The sequence below is a fragment of the Serpula lacrymans genome, assembly GCF_000218685.1.
Source record: "Serpula lacrymans var. lacrymans S7.9 unplaced genomic scaffold SERLAscaffold_4, whole genome shotgun sequence".
In the NCBI taxonomy this organism is placed as follows: Eukaryota; Fungi; Basidiomycota; class Agaricomycetes; order Boletales; family Serpulaceae; genus Serpula; species Serpula lacrymans.
Genome location: NW_006763293.1, coordinates 589,031 through 608,090, shown reverse-complemented (window position 1 = coordinate 608,090; position 19,060 = coordinate 589,031). Strand labels below are relative to the sequence as shown.

General features: G+C 45.2%; 8 protein-coding genes across 8 annotated transcripts; 3 read left to right on the top strand and 5 right to left on the bottom strand.

Moving 5' to 3' along the window:
- Positions 1 to 53: 53 nt before the first annotated feature.
- Positions 54 to 1,781, top strand: SERLADRAFT_460277 (uncharacterized protein; the record flags this gene model as incomplete). Its single annotated transcript, XM_007315262.1, is given in 4 exon segments — positions 54 to 519; positions 577 to 684; positions 702 to 1,429; positions 1,484 to 1,781. The coding sequence occupies 1 exon segment, from the start codon at positions 722 to 724 to the stop codon at positions 1,370 to 1,372; it is 651 nt and encodes a 216-aa protein (XP_007315324.1).
- On the bottom strand, positions 1,738 to 4,206 carry SERLADRAFT_413716 (uncharacterized protein; the record flags this gene model as incomplete). Its single annotated transcript, XM_007315261.1, has 10 exons — positions 1,738 to 2,216; positions 2,280 to 2,637; positions 2,700 to 2,755; positions 2,806 to 2,884; positions 2,939 to 3,217; positions 3,275 to 3,344; positions 3,402 to 3,415; positions 3,470 to 3,871; positions 4,037 to 4,050; positions 4,149 to 4,206. The coding sequence occupies 10 exons, from the start codon at positions 4,204 to 4,206 to the stop codon at positions 2,047 to 2,049; spliced, it is 1,500 nt and encodes a 499-aa protein (XP_007315323.1).
- A 1,599-nt stretch (positions 4,207 to 5,805) lies between these two features.
- Positions 5,806 to 7,121, top strand: SERLADRAFT_413715 (uncharacterized protein; the record flags this gene model as incomplete). The annotated part of the gene is made up of 5 exons (XM_007315260.1): positions 5,806 to 5,984; positions 6,046 to 6,121; positions 6,176 to 6,495; positions 6,551 to 6,664; positions 6,718 to 7,121. 5 exons carry the CDS (start codon positions 5,838 to 5,840, stop codon positions 6,814 to 6,816), a joined length of 756 nt encoding a protein of 251 aa, XP_007315322.1.
- A 136-nt stretch (positions 7,122 to 7,257) lies between these two features.
- SERLADRAFT_366764 (uncharacterized protein) lies at positions 7,258 to 7,671 on the bottom strand (the record flags this gene model as incomplete). The annotated part of the gene is made up of 3 exons (XM_007315259.1): positions 7,258 to 7,362; positions 7,435 to 7,508; positions 7,575 to 7,671. 3 exons carry the CDS (start codon positions 7,669 to 7,671, stop codon positions 7,258 to 7,260), a joined length of 276 nt encoding a protein of 91 aa, XP_007315321.1.
- A 384-nt stretch (positions 7,672 to 8,055) lies between these two features.
- Positions 8,056 to 11,491, bottom strand: SERLADRAFT_366763 (glycoside hydrolase family 55 protein; the record flags this gene model as incomplete). Its single annotated transcript, XM_007315258.1, has 20 exons — positions 8,056 to 8,256; positions 8,320 to 8,345; positions 8,403 to 8,538; positions 8,592 to 8,668; positions 8,772 to 8,892; positions 8,945 to 9,057; positions 9,180 to 9,483; positions 9,539 to 9,970; positions 10,021 to 10,103; positions 10,156 to 10,179; positions 10,234 to 10,274; positions 10,328 to 10,376; positions 10,431 to 10,447; positions 10,505 to 10,526; positions 10,580 to 10,728; positions 10,795 to 10,828; positions 10,909 to 11,024; positions 11,078 to 11,110; positions 11,175 to 11,228; positions 11,289 to 11,491. The coding sequence occupies 20 exons, from the start codon at positions 11,489 to 11,491 to the stop codon at positions 8,056 to 8,058; spliced, it is 2,235 nt and encodes a 744-aa protein (XP_007315320.1).
- Positions 11,492 to 11,976: 485 nt separating this feature from the next.
- On the top strand, positions 11,977 to 13,106 carry SERLADRAFT_434997 (uncharacterized protein; the record flags this gene model as incomplete). The annotated part of the gene is made up of 4 exons (XM_007315257.1): positions 11,977 to 12,355; positions 12,415 to 12,780; positions 12,836 to 12,946; positions 13,003 to 13,106. The coding sequence occupies 4 exons, from the start codon at positions 11,977 to 11,979 to the stop codon at positions 13,104 to 13,106; spliced, it is 960 nt and encodes a 319-aa protein (XP_007315319.1).
- Positions 13,107 to 13,432: 326 nt separating this feature from the next.
- Positions 13,433 to 15,637, bottom strand: SERLADRAFT_460263 (uncharacterized protein; the record flags this gene model as incomplete). Its single annotated transcript, XM_007315256.1, has 9 exons — positions 13,433 to 13,881; positions 13,929 to 14,067; positions 14,122 to 14,275; positions 14,326 to 14,354; positions 14,410 to 14,504; positions 14,557 to 14,862; positions 14,930 to 15,063; positions 15,135 to 15,304; positions 15,359 to 15,637. The coding sequence occupies 9 exons, from the start codon at positions 15,489 to 15,491 to the stop codon at positions 13,680 to 13,682; spliced, it is 1,362 nt and encodes a 453-aa protein (XP_007315318.1).
- A 69-nt stretch (positions 15,638 to 15,706) lies between these two features.
- On the bottom strand, positions 15,707 to 16,845 carry ATP7 (subunit D of the stator stalk of mitochondrial F1F0 ATP synthase, ATP7; the record flags this gene model as incomplete). Its single annotated transcript, XM_007315255.1, has 7 exons — positions 15,707 to 15,928; positions 15,984 to 16,065; positions 16,130 to 16,234; positions 16,292 to 16,518; positions 16,583 to 16,622; positions 16,682 to 16,714; positions 16,773 to 16,845. The coding sequence occupies 6 exons, from the start codon at positions 16,709 to 16,711 to the stop codon at positions 15,891 to 15,893; spliced, it is 522 nt and encodes a 173-aa protein (XP_007315317.1).
- Between the last annotated feature and the right edge of the window lie 2,215 nt (positions 16,846 to 19,060).

The following is a 19,060-nucleotide window of genomic DNA, read 5'->3' as shown; positions in this document are numbered from 1 at the left end:
CGCGAGACCATTTAGCAGGTCTCGCGAGTACCATGGCCAGTGGCTCAAGACTTGGTCAAGACTACCACTATATGTGCGGCGAACTTCATCTCCAACGCTTGCTCCAACATTTTTACAACCCGAACTTTCATATCGGTGGTCTCCTTGTCTCCAGTTTTGCAACACCGACCGCTTTTTGCAAGACACCGCACCGAGGTTCCTGGATGGCGTAGCGCTCAGATCTCAGAGCTCATGTGCTTTTGGACACTGAGCTGTCGTTTGCAGTACCGCGAAGTATATCGTGTGCAACTCCGTGTTGCTACAGCGCATCGATTCGCTTCTATCGTTCCTCTCTGATGTCTGACACGACCGTGACAGGGCTGTTCTTGAGTGCAAATCAGGAATGAGCAATGGACCTAATTCGTGGCGCTGTGCTACATATTTGAAGTTATTAGCCGGCTACCATCGTAGTCACCGAGGGAGTCATCTGCCACGCAAACCGCTATAGATCGGAAGCATTTGCACTGGAAAACCGCGGTCGTACGTCTGGTTCAGATCAAACACAATCGTCCTTACTCACGACAGCGCTTTTGTTAGGCTATATACAGCAATATGCCTGCATCTTAGGCGCTTTCGGTCGCTGAAATCATTCTTTAGGCAGCCTGAGCCCGCCCGAGCCCCATGGTGGATACCAAAATGAAACGGACCTAGTTCCGGGTCCGAAGCCTCGAGCCTTGCATTTATGGCTCGGATTTATTTATGTAGCAGGATCCCATCTTGTCATTTTGTCATCCCACAAGCTCCTGCTATGCATCCAGTGGCAGAGGATGCACTAGGCCCTCTCCCTATAGTCTTACCACGCCTACGACCCTCTCGCCTTCGCGGACCTCGTCCTCCAAGCACTCCCGGGGGCAGCGACGACTTTGACTCCAGCCTCTCGCTCTACAATTCCAAGGCTAGCCTCTCCAGATCACTCTCCATGGCGTCCACACTCTCTTCTGAAAAGTCTTATCAGTCAACGCAATCTAGCTTTTCATACTCGTCCTCCTCTTCATACATCGACAACTGTATACTCTCTATAGATACCGATTGCACACTTCAGCGCAAGGCGCATATTCGACGAGCACACCGTCAAAAACCCAAAGGGCCTCGTCCTCTTCCTCCAATTCCTGCACGAACCATTCGTCCTACACTTGTTATAGACGTTAGGACGACGTCGTATCACGACTACGAGCCACCTATACCGCCATTACCCCTCACACAGTTTCCCCTTTTAGCACCAACAGCATGTACGACACCTGCACCTCATCTCCCTTCACCTATGTGTTTCTCGCCCTCAGATATGCTGGATTGGGATAGGATATATGAAGTATTGGAATGTGTGGATAGATGATCTAAGGTGGGGGAGAAAAGTACTCACGCATCCCAGTCATGACTCACACTGGTCTAGGTTAGTTCTATTTTTCCTTCTTATGATACGAGCTGATTTGACTGGATCTATCAGATCACCTTTTTGAAAAAGGTGACCATGTCCGCTCGACTGCGGCGGCGCCAGTTTCGGACTGTGTCACCATTTCAAACTTACACCTTTCTGCTAATGACTTTCACGTATCTTTATCACCTTCATATTCGCATGATACCAACTGGACATTCATGATTTTCTTCTTCTGTGATTAGTCAACGCTTGAAGCTCATCAAACGGTTGACGTGTTACTGGCAACTTGAAAGGACAGTGAAGAAATAGCAAACACTTTGTACATTTTTGGACTTGATTTATTTTAGCATGCAAAGAATTATACAAGGCAATCGGAGTGATCAGAGAGCGGTGTTTACGCCCACAAAGGTCAACTCGAAAGGGTTCACCCGAGGAAATTTAAATGGGCTGTACCATCAACATCATGAAATCAGGACCGTATCACCTGATAGATAAGTTTAGTAAATGCTTTCAATTTACATCGTATCCAGGTGACATTTTCCGACAAAACAAAAACAACAAGAGACAAGTCAACGATGAGATTGGTATTAGGCTCACATAACGGCTAGTGAGTGCTGTAGAAGGTGTCACTGTTATGCGGATGGTATTATTGGAAACCAACTAGAGAACGTAAGATCAGGATCATAACGCTTCTTGATGGCCTGAAGCCTAGGATAGTTTTCTCCAAATAGAGCTCTGGCTTTTCCGCCTACAGCAGTCCGTTCGGTTCTTTGCGAACCAGTGAGAATAACCTTGTCGCTATCTGTAATTAGCATATAACGCGATTAGATGACTCATATGGCTAAGAAAAGAGAGAGGTACATACCATAATTTCCGTAGCCAGTGTTGTCTACCTCAGATAAGTCATGCTGTCCTTTCACGACGATGTTTGACAACTCCCAAGCAATGTCTCGAGCTCTTTGTTGATTATCAGGAGTATCTTCATCCCAATAAACTAGGGACAAAACGTTTCCGGCACGAACACGACGGAACGCCGTCGCATCATTAGTCACCTCGGTGATCTTCCCAAGCGGAAAATACTCGATGAGAATAGCCACTTCCAGGTCACGGGTTTCGGACAATGCCACCATTCTGTCAAATGCCTGCAAGATAACATCGACGCGGGGCTTAGTTTGGTACACTCCTTTCATGTAGGCCGCACGGCCGTGTGGTGCGGCAGCATTCTGTGTAGGTAATCCATGATAAGTACAGCTCCAAGCGTCATCTGAACAGCTCCTTGACCTACCTGTAAAGTATTGACTTCTTCGTATGGCATTTCACAAGTTGTATCGACCAAAGGCTCTAGATTCAGTATAAGCGAGGAATCATTACTGACTTAATGAAATATATACTTAGGTCAAATACAGCTTTAAAAGTTGCTCTTCCTTCAGGCTCCGAACCATTGTAAAACAAAAATACAACAACACAGGGCTTACGATCGAGTGGGCTTGTGAGAACATGATATCGAGTGAAGAACATGCTCACTTGACCATCGGGTCCCCGAGTCATCACATGAACCATGCCTTCCTTTTCGCAAGGTTCTTTGGCCCACCATTTTTCAGTCAAAGATAGTAGAGGTTCCAAGACGTCTGGCTTGAAGACAAGAGTGCCAGCGAACACACGGCGGCGTTGTGGGTGCAATCTGAGTACGAACTCAGTGCAAACGCCAAAATTAGAGCCTCCGCCTCTGATCCCCCAGAAGAGATCGGAGTTTTCGTCTTTGTTCGCAGTGAGGATAGAGCCATCTGCAACAACAACGGTTGCCTGTATACCAACAGACATTCAAATCAAGCATCATCTTTTCTACAAGTCGGTACATACCTGAATGAGGTTATCAAGGGCAAGACCGAAAGCAGAAGACAACCATCCGTAGCCCCCGCCCAAGGTAAGCCTAGAAGATCATGATGTCGGTACTATTATTCAACTTTGTATCTGTCGATAGACTCACCCGCCTACACCTGTCTAGAAAGCTATAAGTCAACGATCGGAGATGAGCATGGATTTGATTAAACATACGTGGTTGACAGTCCCACCAGGTGTGGCTAGCCCATGTAAGATCGCAGACTTATCTACAACCTCCCAGGTTGCACCACCGCCAACATATACTACCCCCTGCTCCGGGTCCACTTTCGCGTGGCACATGTGACGTGACATGTCAATAACGAGACCTCCATCACTTGAAGATGACCCAGATGGGCTGTGTCCTCCGCCACGGATCGCAACTTGCAAGTTAGTCCGTCTGGCATAATCGAGGGCCAAGGAGACATCTTCTGGGCTCTTCACAAATGCTACAATCTTCGCCCTTCGCTGAGAGTTAATGGCCCATCGAGAGATTGCTGCAGCATATTCTTGATCCTCAGGAGTAACCAAGTCGCCGGTGAATGAATTCTGAAATAACTGGAAGTCCATTATGATGAGCTAGGGGAGAGATATCGAAAGAAATTGAGAGATTTAAGGATGTTAAGTACTCGTATATGCTCTCCACTTGCACTCCGACATAACCACAAACTCGACCCCTCATTATTCCCGACCTTCTCAGATCAGTATCGGTAATCATTTGCCTGCTGACATGATGCGCCTTACGTTGGGTAATGATCCTGTCCGTATAAAGCGTACTTGATTGTAGGATTACAATGCAGGGATCATGTTACAATTATCCATAAATCTACGTGAAAAAACCTACCTTGTAACTCACCGATCAACATAGTTTGAGGTGGAAATTTCTTCTGAGAAGGGTTTGCAGCTCTTGCCATCTCTTCCACATCTCCTCATTTAACCACCCTATGTACCTGGCGCCATATGTAGGCGCTTGTGAAAAGACCTCTCTTCTCCGTCCATTGGCTTTTGGGTGAATGTTCTCGTTATCCTCGAAAACGGGCCCAGCAAAGCAAAGCAAGGTAACAAAGAATGAGCACTATAGCGATCATACGAGACTGGGAGAATGAGGTACAGCCACCAGCGACCAATATAAAAACGTTGGGTATTTGTGACAGATTGTAGACGGTGACCTTGACCGGATTACTTCTCCGAAGGTACCACATTTGAAAGATTGACAGACAAGGGTGATTGGACCACGTACGACCTCGTTTCAAAGATCCACACTGTTGCCCAAATTTGAACGATTTGCGAGGATGAAAGTTGCGTAAACTCCACGCGTCCGAGGTAAACGCTGAACTACGGCGGTATCCAACACCAACCTGCTGCAGATGATCATCCCGTTCCACCGATAGAAGTAGGGGCTGCGGGCCTCGTGGTGCGTAGATACGTACACGTTACGGTTCGACACCGTCGAGGGGTTTGAAGAGAACATTTGCACTGTCTTTGCAATCCACCGCGAGTACCGGACGTCCCATTATTAGGAACAGCGAGAACTCGCAAGATTCGGAAATACTGCATGATAAAAGAGTAGCCTTCAGGACAGTCTTGCGCATAGATGGGCCGGTGCCCTATTATTGCAAGGTGGGGAGGCTTCCAAAAAATCCGATGACAGCTTCCACGAAAAAAGGCGCAATTACTTTATAGTAACTCCGCTCGAGATAAGGCAAAGAGTGAATACTGAGCATTATCTGTTAGACAGTGCTGCTTCAGACCAGATACACAAAGCGTGGAGACTATATCTCGTAAGAGAACACAAATGAGTGACCCGAGAAGCAGACAAGAACGAAAGAAACAACTCAGTAAAAGGGCCAGAAAAAAAAGTGTCACGTGACGCCAAGTACCTTGCGCGTTGAAAAGGCAGGTGAAGGTTCTAAGTTCGTGGTTTTGAACCACGGCGGTGCGGAAAGCCAGCTTTGACCGTGTTCGTGCGTGTTCCCAGCCCCATTTTGATCCCATCTGTTTGGTCTGACCGTAGAAGTCAGAAGACTCGAGGACTCGTGTCTTGCATGAGGCAGCCATGGTATTGGAGATACAGTGCCAGCGGCCCTTGCCGCCTTTCATATGATCTGGGTTCTAGCTAGAATCGCAAACAGGTCACCGGAATGGGTTGACTTGGATATATACTATACTTATGATTTCTGGCATTGGCTGAAGATCCCATGTGCTCGGTTTGTTTCTTCATTAACCGTCATTGTTCACAAGCACTCAATCCCAAGTTGCCTTTAGGAGGATGCCGAATTCTGATTCAAGTCTGGGCTAAGGGAAAAAAGCCACTCCTCAATATATGACTATTCCTTTGCGCAAGCCGCCAATAGAAGTATCTTCCCGAAATCACAAAGCGGGCCCTTTTAGCCACAGGTTCCATCGTCCTCAATGCAGCCTCGAGGTCTTATAACATTGTGACCGGGACCATCTCGGCCCTCTGTGCCACGATTTTATCTGGTATAAAAGGGACTGCCCCAGCAGTCTGGTATGAAACTTCTGCCTTGTCTTCAGAACTACAACCATGTCGTACCCAGGATATACTACTAGTAACCTGTCCCGTCGCCAATCAATTGGCTATTCCTCAACTCCTGGCCCTGTCACGTTTCCATACAGCGAATCGCATGCAGGGCTTTACAACGATCCAATGATGCCAGGGTATCGTGACGAGGTAAGGCCTCCAGTTTCTATCTCTTTCGTCTGAGGTTCTAATCACACAACTATGCCATCAGCATTATCCACATCCTTCGTATCAAATATATGGTCCCCCTGCGGCAAGTATGAGCCAGCACCACCTCCCTCTTACATGTTCGTGGAAATTTTCCCTTTGTCTATCATACACTGATCTTTGATTCATTATAGCTTATGATGATATTGGACTCCGTGATGGATATTATCCGGAAGATCGCCACTTAAATGGCATATATCCTCCAGTCGTACAACCCATGTCTATTGGGCGTCGCAGCCGAAGGTCGTCATCGATATCATATTCGAGCAGACCGAACTTCCTGGACAATTATCATCGGTCGAGTACCATAGTCAAGTTCAAGCGTAAAGGAGCGTTCCGAGGAGGCATCACCCTCGGAGAAGCTCAGGCGAATGTTCGTTTATCTGGCAACGAATCCTATAGCTTTCATGAATTGGGTGTAGATCACAGAGGTCGGATGATGATGAGAGTCAGAGTGCGTTTTCAGCTTCTGCCACCTAGTCACTCACAACTAAAGGACTTCCGTTCAGTGGTCTGGTTATACACCTCTGACTTACGAGATACCCATAGATGGGTATGATGGGAGAATTAATTTGCAGACGCTTGCAAGAAGAGTCGCAAGGGCTGTTGTGCACTTCCTCCAGGTATGCCACGTATCAAGTTCGTTTATGACTGAACTTACTTTATACCATTTTAGGCCAATGCTATTCCTATTCACTGGGATCGTGTTGAGCTTCATAGTCTCGAGGAGATATCACATGGCCTTTGGCAGCCAAAATTGATGACCACGAATTGAAGTCCTTATTTTGGATTTCTTCCCAGGTCTTGCTTTGTTTATTTGTTGAAGTTCCCACATGCGTATCGATCGCCACCTTGTTGATGAGTCTCTCTTCAACTCCCTTTTTGCATAATTTACCACCGGCCGCCCCCTCCCGGTTGTACTAGTATACCCCTGTGTATCATATGATCTACTTTTTTTTAAACATAGCACTGTACGGCGTGGATGGACACTGGGGCATTGAATAGTATATGCTCACGATGTACGGTAGTCTGTATGAATGATATTATTTTGTTTCCAGGAATCAAATCCAGTCTATAACTAATATGAAACTGTCCACATGACAATAATGCAAGTACAGCTCAAGTGACCATAACCGCATATAAAATACTATAATGGTATTCAAGGAGAATAAGCAATAAGTTAGGCAAAATCAAGGGAGTTTTGAGATGAATGATATCAAAGCTGGTTCCGCCTCAATACGTTAGTGTGCCGCCTGCGGCGGGGAGCGTTGTGGATTCCGAGTGCGCGCTTGACTTTGGTCAAAAATGGAATACGCGTTCTCTGTAATTTTAACGAACCATTATTGAGCTATACTCACGCTGAACCGTGTAACAGGAACCAACTTTTACGCACCATCAAGGATTTATTCTCGTGTTTAACATGCTTTCGCCCATTTCTTTGTGCGTTTGGATGGAGTGATGCTCCTTCTGGCGTGTTAATTTTTTTTGGTAAGACATTTAGGGGGTAGAACCAAGGTTCAATGAAATACTCACTGTAACCTCCTGCCTGATTGTGGCTTTGGCCCAAAACGAGGTCGTGGGGATGCTGATTCCCTTTGCTCCTACGTGCGCTGCGGTGGAAAACATTCATGATTTCGGGAATGTGATAGTGGTGATGATGGTGAAATAGTGAAACAGGGATAAATTCTGGAGTCTTCAGGCCCAGGATGGTCGAGTCGTGGTACTCTTATAGTTGAAGGGGCCCCATTGGAGTAAAGCTATGCAGGGCTCGTCACAACGATACCCATATAGGAAAGGTACGTATAAAGTCAGCACACGGATCGCATCATCTTAAGTTCCACTCGCACCCAACACTCACAAGACGGTTTGAGCTGGTGACCATGGGATGTAGCATGACGTCATTGAGTTCGTTCTGTAAGTGGCAACGTAAAGCTATAGTAGCAAGGAGGTATACAACAAGAATACAGATGCGCAGTGCGAATTTCGATGGAGCTTCAACAAAAGTTTCTGTATGTTAAACTGGTTTCCAGAGAGTCACTGTGGAGGCAAAACCGTTGACGTTATCACCCCATCTTGCAACACCTTTTCCATTCATACTGATCTGATATATCGATCCAAGAGTCGAAAGGCTATACACCACAACTGATGAAGTCGAGTCAATATTGGCGATGTGTTCTTGACAAGAATGACTAGCTAAACGATCTTGGCTATAGTTCTGCAAAAATAATCAGTGATAGCCGAATTTAACCTTAGCATAAGACCAGCTATTAATTGTTACCTTAAAAAAGCTATATAGCCCAGCCCCTGAAGAACCAATGGCGTCAATCAATGCTAGACTGAGGAATAGTTATCGACTCATACCAAAAATAACGATATTTTCAGATGATTGCACCCATAAAGCCCATGCCATATCCTTTTTGGGGTCCAAAGGGGGGTCATGATATTGTGGGTTGCGAACGAAGGGCATAGGAGGAGCAGGTTTCGGTTGAAAATAAGGCTATCGTGACGCTGTCGGTCTACGGTGTCTATAGCTAGACGAATATTACTTACAGTTTCGGTTTGTATCAGTCCCATATAATGGTTTTTTGCTCCAACTAAGCTATATTGATAAAGAACGTGATGCTCAGCTATCAAAAGGCAGTCAGATCGAGTCATCTTCCACTTGGGTATACTTACAAGCTACACCCATAGTAAGTCAATAGACAAACCGGATCAGGATGAAAAACTAACCTGTGCCTATCATCCAAACAGGGCCGGCGGATTCAGATAAGATACCTCGTCCGCTAAATATGTTTAATTGAGAGCTGCCATCGCCGTCAAGGTCATGATCTGCAACCCAGACCCAAGTACCCTTTACCATGCATGTATGAGCAGTGGGAAAAACGTTAGGATTAAATCCAAACCTCCAGATAAGCCGTCGACTTAGTAGTCAGATGGAGCGCAAGAAACGCAGCAAAGCAATTGCTATTAACCGCTCCTTTGGGACACTGCGCAAGCTCAAGATTCGTGCCCGCCGCTGGAATACGGTCATGAGGCAAGTAAACAGCATGATAAGCTTGCCATACCTCCACCAAGCCTGCAGACGATTAGTATACATGTAACGAAACAGTTTGTGGCTTTTTGTATACCTAATGTGACTATCCCACATTCCACATGCACCGTGTTGACCAAGTGGTTCGTGTACGTTCCATTCCACGACGATGGCCCCTGGAGCTGGACCTCGGGTCGCGAAAACAATATCCGTTATTTCTATGATTCCTTCAGATCCCTTACTACCGACTTGTACGACGACGTGTGGATCGTGTTGGTCTTGGAAGTAGGGGCCGCCGCCCATGATAACGGACCAAGCTTCACCTACAACTCGGCTGCCTGGAGGAATGTTGATGGTTGAAGTGACCTTGTATACACCAGCGTCGAAGAAGATGATGTAACGGCCGGAATACTATGAATGACATTTACTCAAATAAAGCGAATTTGGTGAGAAAATCACTACGGACCTCTGCAAATATAGTATTGATAATTTCTGTGTCGTCCGATACTCCATCACCTTTTGCACCATGCGACTTGACACTCACAAATTGATCCGCAGAATAATCAATGTACTGTGGATGAGTTTTCCCAAAGATCTTTCCGGAGCTATCAAGTAAACTTGAATCTTTGTATGCTGAATGAATACTGCCCTGCACGAAAGTGCTGTTGGTATTTCCTCCAGAGTAGATATTACCTTGGCCCCAGGAGCTGATGATCATTGTACCTCCGGCAAGGACAATTGCACCCCCAACTATGCCAACGGCCACAGGAACATTTTTGAGCGAGATATTATTTAGGACAAGTGATCCCGCCAGTCTGTTTTTACTGAGAGTAGAACAGCGTACAAATATTGGAGTATTCGTAACGACAGCATCGATGATAGCTTCGGCACCGACAGTCTGGGCGTCTGAAATGAAGATATTATCTAAAGTCAAATAAAGCTCCGTACCTGATTATTGGCTGAGCGACCTCCGGTTGCCAGATCAAACCCAACCCGACAGTTGTTGATAGTGATTCCCTGAAAAGTCCATCCTAAGGTGTGATATTGAAAATTTAGGACATTCCAAATGTCGAAGAGTCTGACCCCAATTCCACATTCCATATACGGCTATGCGCCATTGATGAGCATTTAGACGACAAAACGAAGCAATATTATACAAACCTGTTCTTGCGTTATTTACAACGATGTTGCGAACGGTGAACCTGTAACTGAAAGGTTCGTGACTGGGAGAAAGAGAAAATGATGAAGTACTCGCTGTTGATTTCCAACCCATATACCGAAACGCCCCCCATTAAAAACCATATCTTATGTTTCGTGTTAATCAGCTTTGAACAGCTAACATGTTGAATATATCATGCCTCCCATAAATCCACCACTTGATGACGTTTCGGTTTGGTTACTGCAAGAAAATAATCAAAAATATCGAACTAACCTTCCATTTTCCATAAAGATTCCTGCCAAGGATATTCATAAATAAACGAAATAACGAGGAAAGTCAAAACGTTACCTTGATGCATATTTCCGCTTTGGGTGGACATTTCGACCACAATATTCATTAGTGATGTACATTGCGATACTTGCCAGTGAAGGCCCGTAGCGGTAGCAGAAGCGGGCATATGCGTAAGGTCGATCACGAGATTGCGCACTGAACGATGGCTATTTATGCATACTTTGTTAGCACTGGACGTGCATAATGTAAAACTGAATATGCCCAAGACTCACAAGTTATTCTGATTGACATACCACTGATTACCGCCTGGCAGGTAAGGATCAGCGTCTATTGAGCAAGAAGGTCAACTACAACTCCATCAGAAACTTGACGGAACTCAGACGTACCGATAACCGCAATACCCGCAAAGTTTGGGGCAGCACGGATGGTTGGTGGCTTTCTGGCATCCCCTATAATCACGGTATAGTAATACGCAATGATGGGGGCTGACACGATATATGTTCTGCACTTATGAGTGAACAAATGCCCAATACGATGAAAAAATATTGAAGCTACCCAGAGGGAAAGTAAACCACTGCTGGAGTAGTGCTACAGAACGAAAATCAGTGATGTTAGCGATGAGTATTGCGTATAACCAAAATGGATTCTTCACGTTGACGAAGAGCAATTACCGCCACCGCAGCGCCCGCCTGATGAAATCGCTGAGCTGATGATCAATAAATCAGGATCGTGTTCGTGTCTGAGTGATCTAAATCTCTATACAGACTTGATGGCAACGGTATCATCGGCAATGCCATTTCCAGTAGCTCCATAGTCCTTGACGTTGCGAAATACTTTGTATGTGCTCGGGCTGGAGGAGAATGGTGCTGATCCTTGATGCCTAATCTCCTGGAGCCAGAAGGGATCGTCTGGTAAAGCATTTCCCACGGCAGGTACCACGACAGGATTTGATACTGTAATGCATGTCATGACGACTGATACGATGGCATTGAAGTCCAACAAGGACAAGCATAGTTAAACACGATTTTGAAGAAAATCGTTCATGAGGTTCGAGAACTGCAGCTAGAGTTGCAGATACACTGCTTGCCTGATCTGTTCTTAAGCAAGATATAGAAATCTATGGTACAATGCTTCTTGTTTTATTTAGCCAATGGCGCTGTGCTGCAACGATAAGTAGAGGCATACTAGCACGGTTTCGTTGCGAGTCACTAAGGCTCTTGAGATTGTGGATCGTGACACAGATTAGGATTACAAGTGGTTGAGTGTGTTTTTCAATCGGGCTCCGGTTTCGGTCTGACAATGTTGTTGGGATGATACTAGCGGGTTCAAGTTATCTAGCGGCAGAGTGCGAGGTATTGAGTTTGCTTGTGTTAGTTTGTAGTAAGAACATATAGCCGCGGGCCCACTTAGCGCTAGCCCTCAGTTACAACCACTTCGATTGGCCTATTTCATAAATGCCTTCCGATGAAGACGATATATTCGTAACGGATTCTCTAGCAATATATTCGTCTCTGAATTTTAAGCCGGCACCAGGAAAATTCACCATTATGGCGTCCTTTGCGCTGACATCTGCCAATAATTCAACACGCAAGGTCATCGCTCTCTCTACTGGATCAAAATGTCTCCCGGAAGTGCGCTTGCCACTGAAAGGGGACATCTTGCATGATTGCCATGCTGAAGTTCTAGCTCGTAGATGCGCCGTCCGCTGGTTTCTTGAGGAGATCGCGCGGTTCGCTGCAGATCAGAGATCAGAATGGATAGAGAGACATCCCAGTGGAAAGTTCAGTCTAAAGGAAGGACTTCGTATGATAATGTATATTTCCACTGTCCCCTGTAAGGTCGTACTATAATTTTTATCTTTGAATTATGACTCAATGTCGGAGAACTTCAAGGTGGTGATGCTTCCATGAGATACCTGGCTTCTTCTCAAGACGACGAAATGGCAGTTTTAAAAAACTCGACTGTGTCTCTCCCTTTTCCTCCGAATACCGCTTCAAGGGGACGCGACAATTACTCTCTCTACGGTGTATTGAGAACTAAACCAGGCAGGGCTGATTCGCCGCCGACATTGTCCATGTCTTGCAGTGACAAGATAGCCACCTGGAACGCTATAGGTATTCAAGGTGCCCTTGGCTCGCGTTTCTTCCATCCGATCTACATTTCCAAGGTAATTATTGGGGAGGTGGACGAGGGTATGCAAGAACTTGTGCGAGCAGACTGCAAAAGGGCCTTCTGGGAGCGTCTCGAATCTATCCATGGTATAGATATTTTATGAATAGAAATGGGAAGACACACTGATATGTAATCTTTCAGACTTTCCCGCAGATTATCAACTTCATAGACCGGATGTGCAATTTACAACCGTCATTTTCCCTCACTCTCGAACGTCACTCACACCTCCGTCCAATAGCTCGTGCAATGAATGTGAATATATGGAGCTTGTCATGATGTTACAGGCTTACCTATTTTACTTTCTCTAGCCGTTTGTTGGATTGCAGACTCCGCAAAAACTCCGGAGGTCCTTATCAATGGAGGAAAGCGAGGAGTTCCACCGAAACACCGTTATAAAACTATGTTCAGGTAAGCTAATCTCACTCGCATCTTGCGTTCCTTCAGACCAGGTTTTGAATCTATCAAAGGCCCCAGCTTTCCAAAGTTTCTTTATTCCAGTTATACAGGGAGACTTTAAGTATCCTGGAGTCGACAGTGGAGCTGTAAGTACTTGACACTCGAATGAAAGCTGATGAATCCCTGAATATCGACTAAAGCGACCAGTATACGTACCATCGCGTCAAAAAAATGATGGTCGAGTACCAAATCACAAAGCATTGCTTGCAGGCAAGTGGTCGTCCGTTTTCTGGATGGATAAAAAGCGGCGAACGATGGGAGAGCTTCGATTCCAGTGGCATGGAACAAAAACAGAACATACAAATATTGGATTAATAAAATTAAGCACCGAAGTGCCTGTACACTGAGGGAAACATAATAAACTCTCTAATACGTCACTTGGAACATTAAACAACAGAGCGATCGTCAATAACATAATCATCATGAAGGGGAACAACGTATGCAGACTACAGGATCTAGTTCTAGGTAGCCACCATGAACAAAATATGGAACTTATACAGCAAGGATTGGAGCAGACATTACATTATCATCATTCTTCCTTCCTGGTATCCATAGGCGGCAAGGACTCCAGAAGTAGTCCAGTAGAAAGAGATTTGTGGTGCATGATAGGTGAGCCTGCTGTAGATTCACCGTCTTCACTGGGGCCTCCAACGAAAGTAGGACTCGATCGACCGGATCGACCAGAAGCTTCCGCGAGTTCCCTACGAAGAGCCTCCAGTTCGCGTTCAAACCTGTTGATTATTAGTAGAGTAGAGTAGCAACATGTCTGACAACTTACTTGCGACCGAAAACCTCGATATAGAAACCTCCACCATTCCAGACGCTCACAGCAAATATAAGAAGCAGAAAGGTACCACTCCAGAACGGGCTGTCGTATAGAAGATACACAGCCGGCAGCTCGGTCAAGACAGAGTACACTATGACAACCATTAGCAATGCTACCTACAAAGAGGATATAGCTCAGAGCCTACCCAATTGCCCGCCCATAAAAAATGCCTCGCGGTAATGAGGAGGGACCTTTGATAGAACACGACCGATGGATCCACGCTTATCGTTCAAAAGGAACGAGAATGAAGTAGTTCGCTGGCCAGACTCAATTTTTGTCCGACGGTCTATGAGAACAAACTACATGAAATGAGTATCAGCTGATATTGATAAAAATTGTGTAAACTTACCTTCCAGTACAGTAGTTGCCAGATAAGGTCTATCAAAGGTTTAGTTTTTTTATAATCATGGGAGCGCTTTCAAGAGAAACGTACAGATAGCACCGCTCAAAAGGAGGGCTTTCGAGGGACTCATAAACGGCAATTCAATTAGCGCAGGAAAACGAACTTCGGCATTGGGATAGAAATGCCTGGTATCAACTGTGAGCAGTCACATTAATGAACAATCACATAACAAAATACCTTATCACGGTAAAAGTGAAAGGCCCATATATGTGGATGAAGAGCGATGTGACCTTATCAGAGTCATGGAACACAAGACTATTTCTCCAGGTGATTACGGCGCTTGCCAAAGATCCATGCGATAAACAGTAACAGGCAACAAAGAGGGCCGGAGACGAGGGCAACAACCAGATATAGATGAAGTTAAGAATTGTTACATAGTAACACAGGTCAAAGAGGAAGTAATGCCACGATCGTTTCTTGTACTTGTAGGCACGCATAGGAAGGAGGTATAAGCCCTGGATAGTATACGATATATGTACCCATCTAAAGAAGAAAAATGGCATTATTTTTGAGGAAACGTTTCATGTGAAGTGAAGTGAACAAAACGTACTGAGGAGCCATGCCAAATAACAGAGCAGAGATAAGCAGCGACATGACACCGAAGAAAAAAGATATCTTGTCGCGTGTGCGGACAACCTTAGCTGAATGCCACGAGGTCACCAAAGTAGTCATACGCGTTGATACCTAACGCAATGGAAGACGTAATGGGAGTCTGCATCAAGATCAAGCTACACGTTAGAGATAGTCGGACACACCTTCACTTTGAAATTTTTGACTTCACGATCGAAATTCTCTGCCAGTAAATCACCAGATGGTGCTCTGATTTTGAAGGCCTCTTCAGCCCGCATCTTCAAGCGATCACTGTGTTTCTGCAAACTTCTTTGGAGGAGGTCAATGCGTGAATCGAAGTAGGTCTCCATCGTGTCTAGGATAAAAAGTCTCTCGTATCACAGCTACTTTTTCTTGGATAAGGACTTACCAAGTAATGTAAATGCACCAGCCCACTCAGAAACCTCGTCTTTGATAAATCGTTCAAAAGGGATTGAAAATTGTCCGCCTCCCGAGGGCGGAGAGTCTGTTCTTAATGTTGGTGAAGGTGGCCGAGACACCATTGTAAACGTGAAAGCAAATTAAAGGCCACTAAGGAGAGGTGAGAGACAAAGCCTTGAGCGGATGGTGGCAGACGTATCAAAGCAGTTTGGTTCTAGCGCGTGTGTGGAACACGGTGGTCCCAACTTGTGGCACGGTTGGAAACGGCGTTGACCTGCAAATGGTAGCAGGGCATATGTTTTCGTGCTTATGTCATCACCACGTATACCCATTGTCCACCCATATTCGGCCATGACATTATTGAGATTTTACATATTTTGTTGTCTCTATCGAGTCTCAATGACAAAAGTGATTTCGAAAATCTTAAGACAACTTTTGACAGGCAGGAACGTCAAGCAGTTGCATCAAACATGATTTGTGTATGAAGTGCCGTTCTATGGAATAATAGTGACAGCACTGAATTACAGTAGTGACAAATCGCCAAACTTCTCCTTGTATCCTAAGTGCGAGTAATATCAGAATGCAGTAACTATCAAGCAAAGTAATACGAGTACCTGGAACAGTCCATTTGCCCTTCTTGACCATGGTCTCTACAGCCTCGACAATGCGTGGATGAGCGTTACCAACGTCCTCAACCTAATGGTGTGGTATGGGAACATCGATGAGAACTTTATAAAGGTGGGGTATACGAATTACTCACGGTAAGATCATCAAAGGCACGCGCATCCTCAATATTTGCAAGGGTGACCTGCAGCTCCTTCAATTCCACGTCGATCTTCTCAGCTGTCTCTTTGGCTTTTGTAACCTAAACCGATACATACACGTTAGAATGGAGATAACTACGTATGTCAGAAGGACGTACCGCTTGGGTCTCAAAGGTCTCGATTGCTTTGACGTGAGCATTCACATCGTAAGTTACAGGCTTGAACTCCTTCAATAGCTTCTCAGCCTCATCAACTACTGACTTGTTTTTCAAAACCGAGCGGTAGTGTGCCAAATCTATTGTGGTGGACTGCGTGGCATATTGAGCCTGGATGCGTTGAGCATCACCGTGTCGCTTGCGGAATGCTTGCAGGGCGGCAATGGTCTCTAAACGGCGAGCGACGCGGACAGTCAGACAAAGATAGTGTGGAGTAAAAAAAATAAAACCTACCCTGTCCAAGACCAAGCGTGGAGTAGATTCGCGTGAAATCCTGACCAAAGAACACAGTTCAGAAAAATAGCTCTGGTTTTAAGTCCTGGTCGTACTCACGACTGCCGCAACTGCTGCTTTTGAGGCCATTGGCTGATTGACGATAAATAGGTTAATTCAATTTTCAAGGTCCAGACTAATGATGACTTACAAAGGGGGAGTGCTGGATATAAGGACTGAGCAGAGAGGAAGGTTTCTTTGAAAGTGAGCGGAGGTAAGGCCGGCAACGGCCGATCACGGCTAGCCCTTCTCCGATTTTCAACGAGAACCGTCTCGAGAGTAATGCTGCATATATTTATACCAGCTCACCACCATGACAAGTCTGTATTCATATGTTTTCAGGGTAGTGGAGTGTCTGACACTTTTTTCTTTTCTTTTCTTTTTATGCACTATTTTATGACACTTAAGAGATTATCCTGATACCCAGGTTTTTGGTTGTAAGTGAGTCTCTTGGTAGCACTTTCCAAAAGCTCTCAGGTCTTACAGATGGGGTTTTTATTTAGCAATAATCCATCTGAAAGGCCACCCTCTCTGAAGAGGGCCTCCTAAAATCCCAACATATGTTTTGTCCTCAAATTGTTGTTTCAAGGATTTACATAAATATATATGGAGAGTATCTCCATATTACAAAAAAAATCAATTTTCACCATTGCATTCCCACTATGTTGTGGCTTTCCAACCCTCTCCCAACCACTCCACTTGCTATTGGACTAGAGGTTACCACTGATTTTCTTTTACTTGTCTGTCATATCTGAGCCACAGACTAGGTAACCTGAACCTCTAAACAGTCAGAAACCCCCCAAATACGAACTCCTGAATCTTTGGTCTTCCCGGAATCAGCATAGCCCTGCTCTGATTCTCCTGACCCGGACTTTCAGTCTGAGCCATATATTTCCTCCACATTTCCTTATGTTTCCTTATGGTACACTCCTCTCACATACATTTTCTCCTTGCTAGATAATTGTCTGCATAGAACTCTGTACCTACATTACAAGTTACTCCTTACAAACACCATTCCCTCCGATTAGTATATACTGTAAGCTGTAACTCCTGTATTCCATTTCTGCAGTTCAAATATCAATAAGTTCCCCATACCTTTTTACCCAAGTCCTTTTCTAAGTCTTCCGGTCCTTTGGAGAAGGACCTTTACTCCACTTCTATTTTCATCCTCTACTCTCCCCTCATTTACTCTGTTGAGTTAGGGAATAAGGTCCATAGAAGGGCCTAGCACACGAGCTAAGCCAACCCACAATCTTGTACTCTGCTCCTCTCCCACAGTGCACCTCCGTTCTCCGAACTCCAAAAACTCCAAAGGTCATGGTACTCATACACCGACTCTCACCACTAAGCCTTGGACACCAAATCACCCACCACACACCTCTTATACAACTGCAACAACAATTCTGCCCCACCACCTCTAACCAGCATCAATCCACTGTTTACCCCACTTTACCTCATTTTATACTACCTCAAGCCCACTGCTTGCCACCCTTGCCTAATGCCCCTACTGCCAATGCCAATGAAACTGCCTCACCCACCACTCGGCCACCAACCACCACCACCTATGCAAATACTGCAAGTGCAGGCAACTATTAACAAGGAGGAGGGAGAAAAGGATGTGGATGGAAAGAGGGGAAAGGAATAAGCAAATTGAAACAAGGGTAGAGAGAAGGATAATGAGTAAGAGAGGGCACCACCCTCTTTCACAAAGTTGCACATCATCTATACCACATACATATTGTATATACTACATCCCTAGACCTTTTATATCAAATTTTCCATTTTTCACCCATTCTTTTCTTTTCATTAGATGATGGTGGTATTATATTCTACCAGCACATTTTACAGCTACATTGTGTATTTACTTTTGCCAAATGATAACTTAGTTCAGAGTAGGGATCCCAAATTTTGATTTGGTCCGTGGTTTGAGCATTTTTGCCTGAACTCAGTTCATACAGGTTCAAACAAACAAACTTCAACATCACCCCCCCCCCCCCCCCCCCCCCTAACTCTGGAAGAATTAAAAAAAGCGAATAGTGGACCTAAACAAAAGGGGGTAAACATACTCTTCATCTTCAAAGAAATTAAACCTTGCCCTTCAACCTCCACGTCCTCCTTCTTCTTGTCATCCGTACGGCCAGCGGCACACCTCAAATCATAAACAACGTTCTCTTCCTTCTTCCACTTCTTCTCTTCCTTTCCCTTCTACGGACCCCACTCGTCATCGACGTCGAGAAGCTCCACGGCGACGATATCACCCTCGAGAGCGCGGTTACGATCCTAACAGCCACAAATAGAGATATCAATGTCAAGTACTTCTGTGGGCTACTTAGGCATCTGAGCGATTGCGTTTTGTTTACACTCAAAATATCAACGACCGATTTTTCCGGGCGGGAATGAGCGGTGGCAACTAAGCCTGTCGAAAGATAAGGAGCTGAA